Consider the following 22,673-nt stretch of genomic DNA (forward strand, 5'->3'; position numbering starts at 1 on the left):
AGATTCACTCTACCGGGTTCACCTGTACATCCCGCCCCCTACCTTTCCAATTGGCTGACAAGTTGGTAACAACCAATGCAATTAAGCAAATGTCAAGATGGACAACTTTATGCCCTCTAATAGTATGTTGAGTGCTGAAGACTACTGCAAACAAACTTCTTGAATTGCAATGAACTTAAACACAATGATGAAGATTTGTTTATCTGTCTTTAGCGTTTTTAATTAACTGTATGAAACATTCAAATAAAAGTTTTTATTTAAATGAAACATCTTTTTAAAAAAAGACTATTTATTTATCGCTATTTCTATTTATTTACAAATTTGTTCATCCAAAATGAAACTCTTTTAGATGGGGCTACATATGGAGCACACAAAAGTAATTCATTCAAATTAAGTTTTTAAATGGCTGAAGTACTATGCCTGGAGTAAACAGCAATAGTGTAACAGTGTAATTAACAAACAAAATAAGTGATTACTGTATCAGATTCAGCCCCTCATATATTGTATGTTTAATTTCCACTTCTCTAAACCACATTCAGCTCACTCTAGAAACTACTAAAAAAAATAGGTGTGTGCACAGTCTAGGAAATAAATGTTCCAATTTGCTACTTGAAATGACCATGACTTTTTAATACCATGTTACGTGGTGGTGACACTTCATGTGTTAAAATTTCATGCCAGTACCAGGGAAACAATGCCGATGTAAAGTCAATTAGGATCCTTTGTCATGGTGGACACACTGTGGTTCAATATCATCACGCAATGGGCCATGGTTACCACTGGCCTGGAGTATGCGTGAGGGTGCACAGGCTTTTTCATGTGTAAATATCCTTTATACATCTGGCCCTTGGAAGGACTGATCACTGCACATTCTAGTTAGTACATCATTTTCCTTTCTAGCAAGACAGAGAGTGCATCAGAGCATCAAAGCATGTACACCAAGGAGTGCTCTGAGAAAGTTTGAGTGTGCACGAGGGAGCAAGTGAAAACACAGAGAGACAAATGTACTCGGCGCACGGTGTGCAACAGTGAGCAACGTCATATTTCACTGATCTGTTATTGGAGGAGATGGGAGGGGTTAAACACTGTAGGACGCACTGGGTAGCATTCACCCTGCTGGGGAAGCGAGGCGTCCCTTCTTTCTAATTAACAAGTGCTTGACAGAGCTGCTCAGACAAACAAGGCAACAGAGCACACAGCAGCCATCTGCAGCGGCCTCGTCTGCCGGGGCTTTGATGCTGATTTGAGCCAATGATGAAGTAAGTCACACTGACATCAGGCTGTACGCGGGCCTTTGAAAGGAGCAGACACACACGATGGCTCACAATCTGCGCCGCAAGATGACAACTGCACAGAAATAAACTCATCTGACAGTAGAGGAGAACCTTGAAGCCTGAAACAAAAACAGGATGTTCACATGAAACAAGACAGCAAAAATTAGTACCTGCGTGAGAGTGATGTGACGGAGCGTGATAGAGTGTAAATGCGCAGATAAACGTACGCTCACACCTGCAGAAGCATTGATCAAACACACAGAATGATTAGGAGAGCAAACATGGCATCGAATACTCGCTGAAATACAGTTAGGCTTGGATTAATGAATGAAGGCAAGAGTGGGTTATGTGTGAATGCGTGTGTGAGTGTGTGCCAGAGGGAAATCCCAGACACACAGCACATTGATCTGAGTCAGTCCCCCCTCCAAGGCTCTCTGATATCAGCTGAGAGGAAGCTGCTGGTCCTGGCTGCCACCCAGTTTCCCCCCCTGACATTAGACAGATTACCCACTGATGGACACAATGCTGAAACTCTGCCATTACTGGCCAGCACTGATTCATTACTCCCTCCTTTAAAAGCTCACTACATTGTGTTGGTTTTTTGTGCCAAACACAATGTCCTCTGTCACTCACTGTATTACAGTGATCTAAAAAGAGATATATTACATGTCTGTCACTTTTCTGAGTTAATCTGTGTATTCTTAAGGGCTGATGTGATTCAACATCTGCTATGCTGTTGTCGCTTACAGCTCAAAGACCTTGTTCATGTATTTAAATCATTTGCATAATACCTTTTTGGCATTAGCTATAATTATATACACTATTGAGATACTTTGTTAAACCACCACAATGATTATGAAATCAGATGTAAAAAGTGTTTTCACCACCTGGAACAGGATCAGTCCTAGCCAACACTACTCTGAATACTGAGAACCAGAATTGGAAATCCCCATTAGATATACAAATCAAGCTTGTTTGAAGTAATTGTGATGTCCCAACTGGACTGGATTCAAGTCTTTAAAGCAATCAATATGTTATATGAACAAAAACTGAAAGGTGTCACATGTATTGACAGACTCACAGGGCATTTATGTTTGCAGCAGTTGAGTCCAAGACAAACCTCCCTAAAGGAACAATAAAGTATATCGTATCATATCGTGTTGTATCGACTAATCCCCCCACCCTGCAGTTCCTCTTAGCTCTACTGTGTATTTTAGTGTCTTTCAGCTCATTGCTTTGGTGTTACAGACTGCAACTTTACTGTTTTGGTTGACTCTCAGCACTCTCATCAAACCTTCAAAGGAAGGCCACTTTCCACAACAACATGAGTGGATGATAAGCTTGGTTTCCAGCCAAAAGTGGTCCAAATTTTAACCAAATTCAAGAAAAACATCAAAAGAAATTTTGAATAAATGCAAATTAACTGCTGTTATATGAATGTCAGGAGCTGGGTTGTCGTGATAAATACTTGGTTGCGTGGCTGGATTAGTACCCCCATGGGCCCCCTGCAGGCACTTAAACTCATGCTCATTCCACTAGTTGATAATATGTCCCACTCACTCGATACAAACTACCCACAGTGCCTTGCGGGCTGCTTACCAATCATCATTTTCCTGGATAGCGCTGCTGTCACTGCCTGAAACCTTATAACTCCATATTTCATTCAGGACAAAGTAGGTTTCTGACAATGATGATAACTATCAATATAAAAGAATGGGTCAAACTTTGTGTCATACTTCTGTGGAGCCTGACTGTCATGGAGGGCTCCTTTGGGCCACTGGGCACTTGAGCAGATTGCCCGAATGGTATATCCCGCCATGGTTGATTGCCCTAATTTTTCAGTCAGTGGTTCCTCCTTACCATTGCAGAAGAAGAGGGTGCATCAAGATTAGATAAGATAAAAGAGAACCAGTCAAAGATAAAACCATGTAAAAAAAGCTGAAAACATGATGGATATATGGTATTTATAGTAGTATAATGTATTACTTTAATGGGCATTACAGTCTCCTCATAGCTCCACACAGATTTGACGTCTACACTCTTCTTTTGTCTTTTCAGTGAAGCAGCTTCATGTGCATCATGATTCATTTGCTGTCTGTTTCCATCGCTTCACATTTTGTTTTTACACCAATACACCAACGTTTCACCCTTCAGCCAGGCCTAAAAACCTTTTCACACCTCTCACATCACTAAATCAAACTAAATAAAAGGGACGGTGGTCTAAAGGCCAAAAATCCCCTAATATTTAGCCATTCTAATGTCTAATGCTGAAATGTCTCAACCACTGATGTTTGGATTAGAGATGTTTATGGTCCCCAGACAATGAATACTTCTGACTGTTGTGATCCCTTAACTGTGCTAAATTTGGACAAACATTCTCCACACAGTGAGGAGCTCTGGTCCCCACAGAGGCTCAAACATCTGCATTTTGACTTTTCACCTACTTTACTGGCTCGGCTGAACTTTGGAAGCAAACGTGTGGTCAGTTTGTAACATAGGACAGAACAAGCAGTAACAGAAATGATAACAGAACAAAAAGTCAGTGTTGGCTTTTCTGTGATCTGGTAATCACTATGTTGAAACACAGAAAACAAGATTGATGACTGCCTCTTCACGCACTGGGATTTCTTTGGGCTTGTGCCGCTCTGAAGATTGTTATAGAGATGACTACTGTTTCATTGTGTTCCCTCTTGAGAAGAAGAGTAGCTACTTGGGATCTAATTGTACTTTTCAAATCTGAAGTATACAGTGCTTCATCTCTTGCGTACCACCGATGCTCAAACTGTTCACACCCACTCCTTCCCTCGCAAGATCGTGCTGTCACTTCTCGCCAGACCTGAGCAGTGAGTCGCGTGTTAAAAGGAAGTGACAGCGGTAAAAGGCCATTTTCAACCCCCCTAGGAGGGCAGGAGAAGATAAGATGCCGACCCTCCTGTAAGTGATACAAGCTTTGAAATCCATGTGTCTGCTTTTCCTTCTTTCTCTCTCTCTGTCCCTGCAGGAAATGTTTCTCCTACAAGGCAAGAGAGAAGTCAGAGGAAATTGACTGAAAGGGCAGTTTAAGTTCAAAACATCCACTATATATTTTACCTCGTCCAATAGCTCTGGGAGAGGAACCTTAGTCAGCAAGGTATATAGTCATTTCATTTATGGCTGTTTATGACACATCAAAGCACTGAGCTTGAAATGCATTTTCTATATGCGTGATACAGTACACCCACTCATATGTGCTTCCAGGCTGTGAGAAGCCTCAATATCATCATGTTTACCATAAGACAAATTAACTTTAGAGAGACAAAACTGTGTGTTGATTAGTGAAGATTGTTGGACCCCTTTTATATTTGGACATTTTTGGGTTATGAGGACTTCAGTTATGAGAACAACTGAATTATTGAATTTTGTTCTTGGGTACTAATCTAATCTTTTTTATGATTGTTGTTACTAAATTCTTTCTTTTGTATTTCTTCGTATTGGAGGAATCCAATTGTGGAACTTAATTCAGGTGTATGCTGACTTCTGGTTGGAGGGATTGAAGTGGAAGTTTTGATTTGTGTGCAGGTGCTGCAACTAATTAGATTTTCTATTGTTTGACACATGAAGGAGAAGTGTGACCCGTTCCCTATGAAGAAAAATGTACATGCAATTAGCTCTTCTGCCTGTATCTAGAGGAATATGTACACAAAAAAAACCCCAACCACTGGAGATAGAGATTTTAGAGAAAGGCTCTGTCAGGATGGTTGAAACACATCAGATGAGTGACATGATCAGTTTTTGCTTTCAAAACAGCAGCATGGCATGTTTTCTCTAGTGTGTTTTTACAGAAAAAAAGATTTCACTAAAAATGACCTGAAATCTCATTTAGGCTGTTTTGTTTGTGTTCTCTCTGGTTATGTCTGATCAGTCTCAGTTTCAATCACGCTGAGGATTACATGTTGTATAATATACAATGTATAAGTGTGAAAGCGATCACTTATATAACATTTCTTGGAGCCTATGGGCATTTTTGCATATTTCAGTTACTTTTGAGGCATTGTGAAATAAAATGAAAACAGTCCATTTGTTTTCTATCTCACAATTTGTTGTATAATTTCTATCAGCTGAATTGTCTATAAAATGTCAAAATTGACCTACTCAAATATTTGCTTTGTGTTTAGCTTAGTTTAGTTCAGATTAATTTAGTTTATCTTAGCTTAGCTTGGCTTAGTTTAGCGTAGCTTAGTTTAGTTTAGCTTAGATTATAGCTTAGCCTAGCTTAGCTTAGTTTATTTCATTAGACTCAAATACGCATGTAAAAATAAAGTAAATAATATGTCCTTGTTTTCTTCCTTAGAAACAGTGACAACCCAAAAAGAAAAATGAAAAAATAAGTAGATAAATCAGTTTCTGCACCAAGAAGGTCCCAATGTACAAAAGAAAACATGAAATATTCTATTCATTCATCCTATTTTTTTGGTTTTGTAAACATGCAGAATCTTCTTAATTCATACTGGCTCATATAAATTTGGAACAGCAGCACAAAACCCAAAGATATTCAGATGAGGTGAAACCCTGCACAGGTTTTTTGCTGCATCAAATAATCTTGTCTTGCTCATCAAGTCTACATCTGCAGGTCTAAATGTGAGTCGTGCTGGATGCACAGAGACTTTCTGTTCTGTTCTTTTGACCGTGGGGATCTCTCTTGGGTCGTTAACCTCCATGGAATTCAGTCTACATCTGTTGGCCTCAAAACCTCTTCATCCCTGAACTATTAGTCGGTGTTCTCTTTTTTGTCATCGGGCTGTTCAGCTATCGTGTTGCCTCACGACGGCTTCTGTGTCCGGAGGAAGTGATACATATGGTGTCAGATGATTAACATCCATCATATAAGCTTGTTTCCACGGGGGGCGCCGTGAGAATAATAGTGTCTGTGAAACACGGGCTACACTGCCAGCGAAACATCAACCATCCCTCTGTCAACATTTCTCATGTCATTAACCTCCAGGCGACACACTCGCTCACACATACATACGAGCATCATATTCATATTTACTCACTCCAAGGCTTGCTGCTGCTTTGTATTATTTGGTGCATGTGTTTGTGTGTGTGTATGGGCTGAGGCGGCTGTCATGAGAAGATAGCAGTCCCCCCGGGGCTGTCAGTGACCTTGTGCTTCTCAATGAGCTTCTCTTTGTCATATTCAAACAGAGCAGAGACTCCTTCAATGAGCAGCTCCTCATTATTCCTCCTTCATATGTCACATAGACGCAGCGCATCTCCCACCTGTGGCTCACAGCCGCATGTTGTCGTGTGTCACACATCTGAGGGAATTTGTCTTGATCTTTGTGTTCCCTGTGATCTGTGCCGCTGCAAGCTTTCGTCTTTGTATCAAATCACTTGGCTTTCAGTGACGAAACTATTTCTGTTAGTGAGATTATAAAGTAACACTATCACTATACTGCTACAACTTGTGCTCGTACTGCTACTTCAGTAACTCCGGCTCCTACTAACTTCATCTCCACTTTTACCTAGGACTGCTATCCTCTCTTTTATGTTTATGTGGACATCCAAACATCAATTTCCAAAACCTGGTTAACCTCCTGCGGCTTTCTGATAGTAAGATGTCATGGCAGGCCAGTCAAGTTCTTCCACGCTAAACTGGATAAGCCATTTTTTATGGACCATGAAGCCGGAAAGAAACAAACACAAACCATAAAGTTTGAAGCACGAGATTGTTGTAAATAACATTGAATGCTGTGGATTAGTTAAGATTAGAATCAACTTGATTATAACTACACAGAGTTAAGTTCCAGTACAATAAACTGACGTTTAGTGACTGAATTGTGAATGAGACACAGAGTCATGGTGTGTTCCAGTTGTACTCGAAAGTCAGAATTTCAACTGGAACGCCCCCTGAAGTCGGATTTCCGACTTGGAAAGCCATAGAATCTCAACAGCCCCCAACCACAAATACCACCATCAACAGTGTGAAAGTTGTAGTTGTATCCTGTTTATTAGCAGTTTTGTCTTATTTGTGTCTCATTAAATGAATCATACATACAGCACTGTCTAACTTCTATTTGTGGACAGGTTGCTGGTCTTGCTATCAGTGGCTAACCTGGCTAATCATGGTTTTTCCGACTTCTAAAGAGGAACGATTCTAACTCAGGTGACATCATTCTCAGCTCTGTCTTCCAACTTCAGAGGTAAATGGAGCAGCATAAAACAATAAGTCTATATGGATCATATACAACTTTGATATGTATGTTATAAACAATAATCCTGCAGTGTGATGACACAGCACAGGTAGTACAGGTGAAATTATCTGGGCTGCCACATTTCTTTTCCATATTTCTATATTTATAACTGCATTTTTAATAAAGTGCCACCACACAAAAAGGTGACATTTGGATTTATTTAGAATTTATTGGGGGGAAAAGCAATAACAGCTCATGATTCTTAGTTGTCACAGTAATGTTAGGTGCGCATAAATCGACATTCATAGACCTCAGCTTTTAACACAGCCTGAAATGACCAAAATAACTAAAACCCTACAGTGCAATGAATGCTACATGGCTACATTCATCCCTCCATTCATCCTCCTTAGATTGATTTGCTTTGAACAACTGGAGGAGAAAAAAAAAACCCCACCTGAACACATTAGAAATCTATCACCTAATTCTAAAATATGAAAAGGAGATCTGACGCTCATCAAGCAGCACTCTGGAGCCTGAAGCAGATATTCCATTATCTCTAGTGAGCTAATAAACAGTCATTAATGGTAAATTATTATATATATCCCAAAAGGTTTTTAAGCTGGCCGACTTCAAAGAGCCAGTCCTCTGCAGTGAGAGGCTTTTGATGTAACGTGTGCGCAGGAAGTGTGAAGTCTGTCACAGGATTATGAACAGAGGAGAATTACTTTTATATGAAGATAATCACAGCGTCTGTGGACAAATTCAAATTGATTAGATAACATCATGGTTAAAAAAGTCGGTTTGTTACAGTTCACAGTATAATCAGCATTTCATTTGACCATCTACCGTACAGTATATTTTAATGCTCACATCACTCTCAAGGCAAAATTAATACTTTGTCTCGTTTCCTTGTTTCATTTTCTTTTATTTCCTGTCTTTTAGTTTTATTAAAATAAATCTTACAGCCTCAGGAAGTCTTATTAACTGTCACATTTTATCCTAGAGTGACTCCAGTTACTGAAAATCCATGAAATCAGTAAACACAGTCAGGGCTACAACTGTGGAAACACGGTCTCAACAGGTGGAGCTAAAGAACACTTTACCAGCTGGACCGCTTTAAGAAAGTTCAGAGTGCAAGTTAAATGTGTGAGGAATGCGAGCTGTGTCTATCTACAGCTTCACACTACAGGCCGACACAGTCACACTCTAAACTGAGACTGTGCAAGCCAACTTTTGGCAAGGGGTCAACTATTTGACCTGCGAGTCAGAGCGCGGGCTGATCAATATCTGTGTAGTACAGTACAGTCTCTTCATCACTCCTCCTCCTCACTGCTTTAAAGAGCGAGTCCTCCCTCGATCGATAGCTCTTTGAGTTTGCCTCCTTGTTAGTATGGAGTGCTGAGAAACTGAGATACTGAACGCTGCCAAAGTTTGTGGCCCCTGTTCACCTTTTCTTTTCGGTGAACTCTGTCGGGAGTTTATTATGTATTCAGCTGTAGTAAACTTTTCCTCTCATCTTCTGTGTGGCTCTCATGTGTGCCGCGGTGCGAGAGATAATGTGGGTGATGCTTTGAAGCTGAGTAATCAACACCCAAGGGAGTAGTGGGAATCAGCACTTCATCGTCATGCTTACGCTTTCATCTGTATAGAATAAAGTCATCCAATTGACCAAAACCTACAAAGAATTGATCCTTCTAACAAGTATTGTCTGGAGATATATCTTATTCCTTGTATTCCTCTGCAATGAGCCATATTCCATCAGCCATATTCAAATATATTACATATATAAATAAGTGAATCACATCATTGCACTGAGAAACATTTCCCTTCATTACCATGAAAACAGGCACTATTGATGTCATGTGACCTGCACATTTTCTCAGCTGTGATGAAACTTTCCAAAAAAGCTCTGATGTTATTATATCAGTACGATAATGCAGATGATTTAATTATTACAATTATTTGCATAACTAAACCAGATGCTGTTGTTGATTCATTACTTTATTAGTCTGTTATTTGATTTGTGAATATAAATCAAAACACATCTTTTAAATTGTAACAATCAGCTTGTTATATAATAAAAAGGCCAAGTCATCTCAAGCAGAAGTGCAGACAGGAAGTTCCACTGAGTCAACCCCACAGACATCATGCTGCCTTAAATACTCTCCAGTGCACCAAAAGTGGATTCATCCGCTGGTGACAATAGTCCTGAACAATTTACACTATTTGAGTAATGAACTACAACACCCAGATGTTTTAGGAAATTGCTGAGCCTCTCTAAAAATATGCTACCCTATATTTATGACCTATTGTTTTTCTAAGATTTACATCCAGTAGCAAGTAATGCATGAGTAACATATTGTTCCTTTTTGGGGGGATTTGATGACAGTACAACCAGACTAACGGCTCTATGAGGGCTGTACGTAGATGCAGAATTGCTTTGAGCTAAATGCGAATGTCAGCACACTAACGTGGTCACATGACAATACCAACATGCTGATGTTTTGCAGGTATAATGTTTACCATGTTCACCATCTTAGTTTTGCATGCTAACATTTTCTTATAAGCAATAAAACAAGGCTGATGGGAATATCACTCATTTTACAGGTATTTGATGATAAAGTATTAGATAAATTAAAATGTTGGCCAGATGATGGCACTGTATGAAAAGTAAGAGATCACCAAAGTTATTAAACATCATCCTGAGAGAAACAAAGTGATGTACTGATGACTGAGCAGCACACACATGCATGCTGCTATGCATGCTCATGTGGTTTGCTATAAAACTGTTATGACTTCTACAACATTCATTTTATTAGACAAAGTGTCCCTATTTTGTGTATTTTGGTGATTTTTTTCTACTTCATGTTTTCAGAAAAATGTCAACTTTACAACTTTTCGAATTCTTACTTCTTCTGTAATATCTTTTTTTTCTTTTCTTTTTTAGGCAAAGCATGGATGAGACAGAGAATTACCAACAAAGGCTGCAAGCTATAGCGGTGAGAATGTCTTTTTTTCTATCTTTGTTTCTTTAGTTTTGCCCTTTTACTGTCCACCTCAGTCTGCCTTAAACCATCTTCAACTTTCACCTCATGTCAAAAATAATGTTACTGCACCAACACTGTCTAATGTCACTTCAGTGATTTGGGTTCACATGATCTGCGTTGCCTGAAGTGAGCATGCAGAGAACATTCTCCAGTTAACATTATGGCCAATAATCACTGATCTGTGAAATGAATGGTTCGAGGGCCTGAGTGGAGCCTGCTTGACCTCTCTCCAATCTAAAATCAGCCGTGGCAGACTGCAGACACAAGTGACCAACTTCACTACAGACAGTGAAGGTCTGGAGTAGACCTCAGTATGTCTACAGCTTACATTAACTGTACAGATACAGTGTCAGCATGCCTATAATGTCCTGTGTCGCTTAACTATTTCTATCGGCATCCTGCCAGTTCTGCCAGCTGTATCTCTCCGCTTTAATCTGTCCGTTACATTTCCTAAAAATATCCCCTCTCACTCTCTCTCTTTCTCTCTCCCTCTTTCTCAGTACTCTGCTTTCATACAGAAGGAGTACTTGTTTTCAGAGATCATGACTGTAAAGGGGTGTTGCCTTAGATTATATTAAAAAGCGGGTGTAACCCACCACTGTGACTACAGTGGTCTTGGATCAAGTCTTATCTGTTGTTTGCAGAAGAAAATACAGCAGTTTCGGTTGTTTCTGTTCACATTAACCTGCTTTTTTGGGGGAATAATTCAAGTTTTACTACATTTTTTCCATTGAGAGATAACTTACAGGAGGACTGTTAACAGAGTATGTAAGGGGTAAGTAGTGACAACACTTTTATAAGGTTTAAACTACAATGGTAACAAGAATTCTTTGCAAGCAGTGTTAAAAGGGCAAAGTAGTTGTGACAATGAGAATGTCTGTAAATAATGATAACATGCAAGTCCTCTCATGATTAGTAAAATGTGTCTGGAGGCAGCTCAGTCAGAGTGTCTCTTTCAATATTTCTACATTTTTTTGTGATAGCTTTGAAACAGATTTAGTCCCAGAGAGAAGACAGTGACTGAAGTAACACACTGTATCTTACCTCCCTGCTGTATCAGCTGTACTATGAGCCTCGGTGCAAGGCGGGAAATACCAAATGTCTAAAGGTCTACAGGTTTCCTTTTTTTCCCCTCACATTCCCACTTCAAAGATTTAATCTTTTCTCCTGTCACCAGGAAAGGCGTCGCCACCAGGAAGAAGAAGAGAAGCTGAGGAGGGAAACAGACGAGGAGTGGTTGAAGACAGCTCAGAAAAAGGTCTGCATCAATCACACATGGGTCAAACAGGGAATGATGATACTGCCAGTGGCTTGTCTTAATTTGCCTGTGCTGCAAAAAGGTATAGAGTGGAGGAAATCACCTGGACGGCACCTGAGAATCTGAAAGTGTGATTTTAATTCTCTAAAGTTTTCAAATGGGCCGAATCCAACCACCATTTCTGACTGGAAATGAGAAAAACAGCTAATCTGGCTGTATCTGAAGGTAACAAAATACACCTAGCAGCACTTCTAAAGCTAATTTACTCTCATTTGTATCTCATTTGTTTCAATCCATACAAAAATCGAAGTGTAAAAAAGACACATGGTGTTAATTAGTTAGCTTTAATCAGGCTGTTTCCTCTGTTTCCTGTCTTCATGGCAAGCTAACCTAACAGGCTGCTGGTGGTAGCATCATAGTCACTGTGTATACATGAGAGTAGTATAAATATTCTCATTTAACTCTCAGCAAGAAAGAGAAAAAGTATATTTCCCATAATGTTGAACTACTCTTAGCTTAGAATAATCTTTTAGTAAAGTCAGTCAAACTTGGCGTAGGGTCTACCCTTTTGTTTTCATTGTTCTCCCTCCTCTCCAGCTGCTTCATGTTAAAAATCACCACTGCTGTGTCCCACCCTCATATAATGTCATGTCTAGTGATTGTTGCCAAGCTGAGCTGCTTGTTAGCCGACGCCTAGCACAAGTGTTCTGGGTGGGGTCCCCTCGGACTTCACTATGGCTCTGATTTAGACCCAGCAACACATAAGCGAGTAGTTTTCAGTTCCATGAGCATGTTGCATGTCATGTGCAGAACAGCTTGCAGATTTCCTGAAGCACAACCAGGGATTCCTTGTTACTATGTCAACCTGACCTACAACAGGAAATACATTTGATTAACCCTCTGGCTGTTAAAAACAATGATGTGAAATGGAAAGTGATTATTTGAGGATTCTTTGCACTGAGCTGTTGTGCATCCCATTAAGTACTTCACGATTCCCTGTAGTCCAAGCTCTTTTGAAAACAAACAACACACACACAAACCTACATTATCTATGCTGTCAGTAGCCCAGTGGTGCATCATGCAAACTGTAACCTCCCACACAAACAGTTCGGAACACATTTCTGCTCTCTCTAACTACCCGACGCCTGGGGCCATGTGCGTTGCTAGCGGCAGGGACAGACCATCCCTACTGCAGTTGAATGACTTTAGCCTGCAGATATAAAAACGCCTTCTTCATCTTTGAGGCAGTTATATGTGAGGCAGAATTTGTCTGTGTTTCTTACTAAAGCCCAAAGGAGATGATGGTATTCTCAGCATCTCAACTTCCTCGTGGGTCACACCCAAAGAAAGGGCAGGCCCATGCAGTGATACATGGCACAGATGCGTATGGAGTTGGATCAATCCACCCTGAATAGTGTGAAGATGCACTAAACACTGGCGTATTCTGGCTTAGATTTCTTGTCTATTAGAAATGTTCATATTTATTGTGTTTGCGGGAAGTTGTAAAACAGGAAATGAAGTTTTAAGGTTACAGTATAGAAAAGCGATTGTGGTATTACAGCTTGTGATGAAGAGTTTGGGGTGTAAAGCCTGGAGAAAAAAAAGGCATCATCAGGTTTCAGGTTGTCACTCTCGTTCACAGCAAAAATCTTGCCATCATCAGTACAGGAGCAGGATGTCTAGGTCCCTGGGCGGTTGCACAGAGCTGTGACACCTTTTCACTGTCACTCTCACACAACAGCATTCTGCCGGCCTTACTCATCCTCAGCTAGATCCAAAATGGCAGCACAACAGGCTTTGCCCGGTCTGCAGAGAAGGCAAAGTGGCAGGAGACCGTGGCGTGGTGGCTGCCTGTTCGTCTTGATCCATTGAATGAAACCTTCTGTTCTGTGTCAACACAGAAGGCAAGAGGCTTGATGAGCAACATGTTTGTTTTGGTTGTGTTTCTGTATTTGCTAAAGCTCTCCTCACCGAATAACAATTAGCTACTAATAGCTTATCTAACATAACATGGCACAGCAGCTGTGTCAAGTTTAGGATTTCTCAACATTTTGGTTTGGAGTTTGGAGGGTGGTTTTTTTTCTCTCTGCCTTTTCAAACCCAAAAAACAATCTAAGTCATTGATTAAACTGTGTTTATCTGCTCTTACATAAGCTGCAATTTACTTATGTATTCAGTTTTATGGTCTACACTTGCTCTATCTTATCAGCTTCTCAGCCAGCTGTAAATCACTTTGAACTGCACTAACCTCTAGAGGTGCTATACTAATAAAGACTGGTTGAATGATTGACTGATTGATTATACTAGGATTAACTAGCACTACAAGGAATGTTTCTACATCATATACATAGATCATTAGCTCATGAGAATACTCACTTTTTGCCTTGATCATGGAGCTTTAGCATTAGTCTTTTAGATATCATTTAGCCATCAAGCACATATTAAAAATACACTGGTACAAGAGTTTCGTCGAGAAAGTCAACCAACTCACTGAGCTAACATTAGTTTAACTAGCCAGCTAGCTACAGCAGTGCCAAGAACAGATGTCATTTTGGCCTGCTCTTATCTATTTGGGTCTGAAATCTAGTACCAATTGTTTCAAAAATTGGTACTAGAATTTTAATGGTAAATCTGCCACTGTTATCGCTGGAAACTACATTTGTGCTGCTAGAGAACAAAACAGGCAGAGCAACAGTAACTACACAGGAGGAGGGAGACATACTGAGAAATGAGTGCTCAAAGGACACAATGTTGACCTCTCACATACAATCAACAAACATTTTCTTTTCTCTCCGTCACTTGTCTGACCCTATTTTGTTGTCCCCCTCTGTCCTTCTGTCTCTCCTTAATCTTTAACCTTAACTTCTCTCTCTCTCTCTCTCTCTCTCTCTCTCTCTCTCTCTCTCTCTCTCTCTCTCTCTCTCTCTCTCTCTCTCTCTCTCTCTTATTCTCATACAGAGGAAGTCCTTGAGGGACCAGTGGCTTAGTGAAACTGCCCCAGCTCCTGTCCTTCCTTCACTTGTCAGCTTTAGGCCCTGTCCTCCAATGCAGGACGAAGCAGACGAGTACACAGCTGTGTGAGCCACATTTTAAAAGCTTTATTCGGTTGCAATTAATTCAATCACATTTTACAGCATCAAAATGTTACAGGTTTACTGTGTGGGGGTGGGGGTGGGGGGTTTGCTGTCACACAGATTTAAAAAAATATGCTCCGTTCACACATCCATCTCTAAAGATGAAAATATTTGCCATGAAGGACAGAGTGCTGTATTTTCGTCACAGATACACTGCGACATTGACCATGATGAGATCAATTAGAAGGATGCCATGTGATAGTTGATGTGAAGGATTATAGCGTACGACATCAACACAAACACACACACACATTCACACTTATGATTCACAATGTCTCTTTTTTTTTCTCTGAATCATTCATGCTATGATCCGCAATGTGCTGAATGTCCTCTGTTCTGTGTATGTATATTTCATTTTACTGCATCTTTTTGTGTTGACACATATGTCTATGCCAATGTACGTTTGTGTGTGTGTGTTAGGGAGCAAACCAGAAGTCAAAAGATGCCTGAATACGAGGAGGACGAGGCAAGAGATGCCAGCAAATATAAAGAAGCTTTCCAAGAGGAAAACAAAAAATCAGTCAAATATATAGCCGCAGCCAGAACATACAACAATCAGGTAAGATAAGGCAGATGATTCTACAGTACCATAAGCGTGGAAATGCACACCCAGACAAAACAGCCTTGCTTTTGAGTGCGACATCAGAGACATTTCAGCATATACAGTACAGTATTTTATCCAACAACATCCAGGTTGTCTTAAAAAATTGAAGCAAGTGTCCTCAAACTGTTTGATAATTTTATATGCTCTGACGGCAGTGAGCTTAAAACACACAGAAAACACAGCATCATGTTCCCCAAAAGGCTAAACTTTAAACTGAAAAAGATCTCTTAGGTAAGAAGATACCAGTAGTATTCAGTTTTAGTCTCTTGCTACATCCCAGTGCTTGTGTGTTAAATAAGTAAACATTACAACAAACAGAAAATAGCCTGTACAACTGTGCATGCTTCAAATTCTGTATCATAAATAAAAAATACAGCACTGTTCCACCACATAATGTTTTATCATTGCATGAGTAAGTCAGAGCAGAACTTTACCCTGAATGAACGAATATTCTGCCTGTTTTGACAAATACTACACACTTCTAAGTCTCTGTTTTGCTGTTTCTGTTGTTTCACTGTAAGGCTTTTAATCCAAATGTATAATTTGATACTTTAACAGTAGTCTACATTTATACGACAGGTTGCTACAAATGTAAATTGTAGCCTATCTGCATCATAGCAGGTGAACTTTGACCTCCACCACATGATCCACTCTACTGCACCCTACTGTATAGCCCAAATTTAGCTCAGGCTCACAGTGGTAACAAACAGCAATGGTTGCAATGGTTGAAATGGTTGAAATAACCTCAGTGAGATGGGGGGAGGTGTTTAAAGTTACAGTGTCTGCTTCAAGCGTCTGGCTATGAGCACTTAAAATGGTTTCTTTTCTCTACTCATAGGCTGCAGCTGACGAGGACGTGCAAGGTAAGATGTCCAAGTTAGCTATGCTGTAATGGTCATTAGCTTACCATCAGCTGCTATCTCTTCTTTGTCACTCTCAGGACAATGGCTGCCTAGAATCCATTCTTTCTTGACTGATGATAATTTACCATAACTAAGTCTTTGCCTGAAGAATAGCAATTTAAATCGGGGTGACAGAATGGAGCCACAGCTGAGAAACTGCTCTGCTTTGGCCGTGATGACATAACTTAGTAATGAGAACACCATTAGGCCATAGGTTTATTAGTAGCAGCTGGCAATACCAAGAATAACTCCTTAAAACTAAAGCCCTTTTCAGCCGATCCACCCTGTACAAGTAACAGAATGGTTGGGAGGGAAAGAAAACTGAAAAGGGTGTTAGAGTATAAAAGAACAGCCAAATCTGACATAAGGCAGCAAGCATTTGACTCATCACTAACACAACTATGGGTATTACAACACAGTTGGATATTTCAGTAAACAAAGGGAAGTAAATTGATGACTGTCTTCCCCTCAGGTTTCATTCAAAGAATGTAACAGTTAAAGCTGGACTGCGGGACTTTTGTTGCCCTCTTCTGGCAGTGAGAGTAATTACATAAACACTGTCAACGCTTATGTTACAGGCTCCACCATAGCATACTCCATTACTACAGTTGCAGCTGTAAAATATTGGATAAATAATTGTGAATGTCATAACCCCCCCAAAAATGACTGATTTCACTATCAGAATTTGATTCATTCTATCAAATAACATTTTGAATATCATTTCATCCCTGTTGAAGTTAGCAGAGAGCTAACCGGAAGTTAGCCAGCTCGGCCAGTGAACTCTGCATTCATGCAGGCATTAGAAACTCCAGTGTACTGTGAAATACAGAATATCTGTTGGTGATAAGCTTAGTCAGCATTGTGTGAACTTGTTTGGCAAGAGCTTGAATGTAATGGATGTTCATGTCTACATGAAGGTTTCACACTACAAGTTTACAAAATAAGGATTCATGCTAAAGTCTTTTTACCATATTCAAAGTTACAGAAAAGACATTATCAAAAGAAGGCGAAACAGTTTCTGGACATATTTGTGGAAACAGTGTCTGAAAAATTTAGACTTCTGGTTGGGCGTGTCCCATGGCAGCAGGTGACTGACATTTGAAGGCTAGCATTGCTAGAAGACTACATATATATTTACTGATATTAAAGCAAACTTTTAACTTCTTAATATCAGTTCAATTTATGATATATTTAATGTGTGTGTTTTTTCTTTCAGTGGATAAAGAGGCTGAGGATCACTTCTCCATGTCAATGACACACAGCATATTTCATGAACGTGGGAAAGATGCCCGATCAGGTGAGGCACAAGAACAGACCTTGTTGTAACTTATACATTTGTAGTAGTTCAGTATTTATTATGGTGTAATTATAGGGCTGTATGGAGCACTGAGGATACCAAAGTCATGTCCACAGTATTTTTGTCTCATGATTTGGTGGTTTGAGAATCCTGAAGTGAATTTTTTCAAAGGTGCTTAATGCCTTTACATTTGTTTGTGGGCGATACATTGTGACTGATTTTAAAGCAAAAAAACATTTTAATATCAGTTCAACTTTAATACATACTATTTAATGTGTGTGTTTTGTTTTTTTTCAGTGGATAAAGAGGCTGAGGATCACTTCTCCATGCCGATGCCACACAGCATCTTTCATGAAAGTGGACTAGATGGCCGATCAGGTGAGTCACAGGAACAGACCTTGTTGTAACTTACATCATTTCTACTATTCAGTGTTTATTATGGTGTAATTATAGGGCTTTATGTAGCACTGGGGATACCATAGTCATGTCCACAGTATTTTTTGATACCGTGGAAGTGACATTTTTCAGAGGTCCTTAATGCCTTTACATTTGTTTGTGGGCACCTTTTGACATTTAAATTATATAAGTGCAAGTTAAAGATTTAAAGCTGAAAAAAAGAAGAACATTCCAAATTTCTCATACTTTGATGTACTGAATGAGATTTAAACTTCTGGTGGAGTGTGTCCCATGCCAGCAGATGACTGACATTTGAAGGCCAGCAATGATAAGAAGACTACATACATCATGACTGATTTGAAAGCAAAAAATCATTTTAATATCAGTTCAACTTTAATACATACTACTTAATGTGTGTGTTTTGTTTTTTTCAGTGGATAAAGAGGCTGAGGATCACTTCTCCATGCCGATGCCACACAGCATCTTTCATGAAAGTGGACTAGATGGCCGATCAGGTGAGTCACAGGAACAGACCTTGTTGTAACTTTCATCATTTCTACCAGTTCAGTATTTATTATGGTGTAATTATAGGGCTTTATGTAGAGATGACTGGCATATGAAGTCCAGCATTGCTAGAAGACTACATACATTTTGAATAATTTTAAAGCAAAAAATAATTTTAACATCAGTTCAATTTTAATATAAATGTTTTTTCTTTCAGTGGATAAAGAGACTGACGTTCACTTCTCCATGCCCATGACGCACAGCGTATTTCATGAAAGTGGGAAAGATGCCCGATCAGGTGAGACACAGGAACATATTTATAGTAGTTCATTTATTATGATGTAGTTAGTTACAGGGCTGTACGTAGCGCTATGGATACCAAGGTCATGTCCACAGAATTTTTCATTTTGCTAGTTTTTCCTTTTTTACCAATTTTTTGGGAAAAATCTAAGGCCTAGAGAAAATTGGAAAATTCCGAATTTCTCATGCTTTGGCCAAGATTTAGACTTCTGGTGGGATGTGTCCCATGGCAGCAGATGACACACATTTGAAGGCTAGCATTGCTAGAAGACTACATACATATTTACTGATTTTAAAGCAAAATTTCATTTTTATATCAGTTCAACATTAATACTATTTAATGTGTGTGTTTTTTCTTTCAGTGGATAAAGAGACTGAGGATCACTTCTCCATGTCAATGACACACAGCATATTTCATGAAAGTGGGAAAGATGCCCGATCAGGTGAGGAACAAGAACAGACCTTCTTGTAACTTATACATTTGTAGTAGTTCAGTGTTTATTATGGTGTAATTATAGGGCTGTACTTGTTTTAACTTATACATTCCACTTACACATGTCCACAGTATTTTTTGCTCACGTTTTGGCGGTTTGAGAACCCCTGAGAGCAATTTCCTTAGTCCTTAATGCCTTTACATTTGTTTGTTGGCAACCTTTAGACATTTAAATGATAGAATTGCAAGGTAAAGATTTAAGGTTGAGAAAAATCATTTTAATATCAGTTCAACTTTAACACAAACTTTTTTTTTTTTCTCAGTGGATAATGAGGCTGAGGATCACTTCTCCATGCCGATGCCACACAGCATATATCATGAAAGTGGGCAAGATGGCCGATCAGGTGAGCATTTAAATGACACCAGTGCAAGGTAAAGATTTAAGGCCAAGAAAAAAGTGCTTGGACCATGTGATAACAACTAAACCATCTCCATGAGAACTGCGCAAACTGTTAATGATCACAAGATGTGGCTAAAAGCTTCGGGAAAACTATGTACTTGGACTTTGTGATATTTTGTCAGAAAATAAAATAATCCTGACAACAGCCCTTTGTAATTATGTGTCTTGGCAGTGCTGGAATGAGACTAAAATGTTTATCATAGAAAAAACACAGAGGGATTTAGTCAGGGGATATAAACAGTTATTTGCATTAGTCTCTCTTTTCTCTTGCAAACAATGACCCCTTTATTTAATGTAGCTCTTTCCGAGTTCAGCCTTGAGGCTACGACTTAATGATGGGACTGAGGTGAATGGCCTGAGAACAATGTTATATTTAGCCCACTTTCTTATTTCTGTTCGTTAATTTTTTATGACCGCTGGAGGGCTGTGTGGAGTAAAAAGCATGCACCATTTTGCTCATTGTGTCTCCCAATATTGTATATTGTGCCAATGCACATTAGTCACAAAAGCTCTAATCCTGACCCCACATTAACCTTTGTACCTCTCACCTTTTAATTACAGCCAGGCATATGATACATTTAAGGACAGTTTGAGGAGTAAATAAGCACTGAAAATGAGTTGCAATAAAGGGAATTTTAATAAGTATCTATAATTTAGCCTTGAGAGTTGTCTTGCCTCTAGCATTTTATCTTTTTAATTTGAATTCCGATCTGAAAAACTCAAAAGTTCTCTAATGTCGCCGTCTGTCTCTTTAGTTTTTGTGGCCTCCATGTTTTTGAGACAGCTTCCCTTGTCTTTTGTATTGCAGTTCTAGGAATGCTGGCAGTGCAGGTAGAGAGAGACCCCAAGACAGGTGCCACTGTCGTCAGGTCAGTGGCCCCCGTGTCCAAGCCAGCTGATGCTCCAGTGGCTGCCACTGTCTTCGACGATGGCAGGAAGAGCATCCACACTGTCGGTGGGTCAGGAGTTCAACCCTCGACCGAAGAGCTCGGGCAGATCTTGAGCGTCATCGATGGGGTCGGGATGAAAGTACTGCTGGATGAGGTCACGGTCATGCCAAACAAGGCAGAGACAAATATAGAGGATATAGAACCCGACAGAGCTCCAGAGGGTAAAGTCCTGTCTTTTTCCACCCGTCATGACATGTCAGAGGAGAGCAGTACACAGTTAGACAGCTCCGGAAGCCACGATTCTGAGGCTGAGATGGGGATAGAGGGTTGTGCTGTAAGTGTGGAGGAGGAAGTTCAGAAAGTGGACGGACACATGATCGATGTTACAGACATGGTGGGAAAAGTAGATAACATCGAGGATAAAACTTTGGAGGAAGGCCCAGTCACCCTCGTGTTCATGGGATACACAGATGATACAACTGGAGAAAGTGTGTGTCTGGGACAAGAGGACCATGAAGGCATGCTCACTGTGGAACGAGTGATCATCACTGAAGATGGCGAAGAACATGTCATAGGACCTCTGGCAACATTAGATAATGTGGCAGAACAAGAGGAAAAGAAAGAGCCCAAAGAGGAAGCATTTCAGGACGTTCCCCTGGATGGAAATGGAGCCGGAGTTAAAGTCCTTGGAGACAAAGGTGATAACGGGCTGCATAATTCATCTCCACCCAGTATTGCAGAGGGAGAAGTCACTTCAAAGCGCAAGACCTGTCAGTGTTGCTCTGTCATGTAAGAAATGATTGAGGAGAGAGACTCCCTCAGTTATCATCAGCCTTAATCATGTCATTTCTTATATTTTTATACGCTTACACCTTCTATTAGACACTGTATGCTGCATTGCTGCCCTAATGACTGCTTTGAGACCATAAACCCACCACCTGGTATGGTCTTATGATGGTTCCATCTGTGAGCACACACTACTTCACTTTCCCTTTGCCAAAGAAAGACACATTTATTATGCTGTATGCCTTACATAGCAGCTGTGGACTAACATCTCTTTATTAAAAACCACTTCCTCCATCTAGTGGACAAAGTAAAGAATTTCAACATGCACTCCTGCAGGCGTGCTGATACCTCACCTCTGAAAACTCAACTTTTTCTCTGCTGTGGGACTTGTTCTGTGCCTTAAAAGATAACATGTTTAGCATGGTTTTCTCAAGAGATGGAAGTAATTTACAGTTTGGGACACATATATTTCTAACACTGATCTTGATATGATTTATGCTTTTCATTCAATGTGAATTTGAAAATTATACTTATTTTAAAATACCTTTACCTTTTTACCCCTCATCTTCTGTTTTAAGTAATTTTTTTAGACTCAAAATCCTTCAATTGGACAGCTAGAAATATATTCTTAGCACTGAAACTGTATTTAGGCAATTATGCAGGGAAATAAAATGTATGTCAAATATATATTTGAATAAATATATTTTAGTTGCTAAATTAATATAGAAAAATGTTGTTGCCTTAAAAAATGATGTTGATTGCAAATCAAAAATCTTCAGGGTTGGTGGAGTTGAACTGAGGGAATTTGGACTCCTAAAAATCCTGTTTCTGATCCTGTTACTAATGTCTGCTTAAATGTTTAATTATAGCTGTCACTGTAATTTGGTAAATAAATAATAAATAATGGATGTATAACAATAAATTTTCACTGGAATACATAATAATGAAACAGAATATAATTATATTTATTGTGTCTCATTTCACACAAATACAAACACAAAACAGCGGTATGCAGAAATATATCGTCTATATGTATATAAGTGTATATACAGTGTTATGTGATCCTGCTCTTCAAGGATTTGTTTGTGGGGCTCTCACATGACACAGAGGACAGGAAGGTACAGGTACTAAGCAGGTCATTTGGATCATCAGTTGGATCATTCATATTTCCATTGAGGTTGGTTCCTACTACGCACGATAACTGAGACGCTACAA

General features: G+C 39.6%; 1 protein-coding gene across 10 annotated transcripts; it reads left to right on the forward strand.

The window, feature by feature from the left end:
- The first annotated feature begins 3,812 nt into the window (after window positions 1-3,812).
- Window positions 3,813-22,044, forward strand: LOC128379122 (paralemmin-1-like). 10 transcript variants are annotated; one of them, XM_053338743.1, is made up of 13 exons: window positions 3,813-4,208; window positions 10,395-10,446; window positions 11,672-11,752; window positions 14,711-14,829; window positions 15,307-15,445; window positions 16,329-16,353; window positions 17,609-17,689; window positions 17,987-18,067; window positions 18,520-18,600; window positions 18,807-18,887; window positions 19,252-19,332; window positions 19,646-19,726; window positions 20,591-22,044. In XM_053338743.1, the coding sequence occupies exons 1-13, from the start codon at window positions 4,195-4,197 to the stop codon at window positions 21,463-21,465; spliced, it is 1,791 nt and encodes a 596-aa protein (XP_053194718.1). In that variant the 5' UTR covers window positions 3,813-4,194; the 3' UTR covers window positions 21,466-22,044. The 10 variants fall into 10 exon arrangements, with proteins under 10 accessions (XP_053194718.1, XP_053194726.1, XP_053194722.1 ...); XM_053338751.1 differs by having other exon boundaries at window positions 11,677-11,752; XM_053338744.1 differs by lacking the exon at window positions 3,813-4,208 and adding an exon at window positions 4,268-4,404.
- The last annotated feature ends 629 nt before the right edge of the window (window positions 22,045-22,673 follow it).

The sequence above is a fragment of the Scomber japonicus genome, chromosome 18 (assembly GCF_027409825.1).
Source record: "Scomber japonicus isolate fScoJap1 chromosome 18, fScoJap1.pri, whole genome shotgun sequence".
In the NCBI taxonomy this organism is placed as follows: domain Eukaryota; kingdom Metazoa; phylum Chordata; class Actinopteri; order Scombriformes; family Scombridae; genus Scomber; species Scomber japonicus.

Coding starts and splice junctions, on each gene's coding strand:
- LOC128379122 (XM_053338743.1), top strand. Junction 11,753..14,710: donor TGAAGACAGCTCAGAAAAAG/GTCTGCATCAAT, acceptor ATTCTCATACAG/AGGAAGTCCTTGAGGGACCA. Junction 14,830..15,306: donor GCAGACGAGTACACAGCTGT/GTGAGCCACATT, acceptor TGTGTGTGTTAG/GGAGCAAACCAGAAGTCAAA.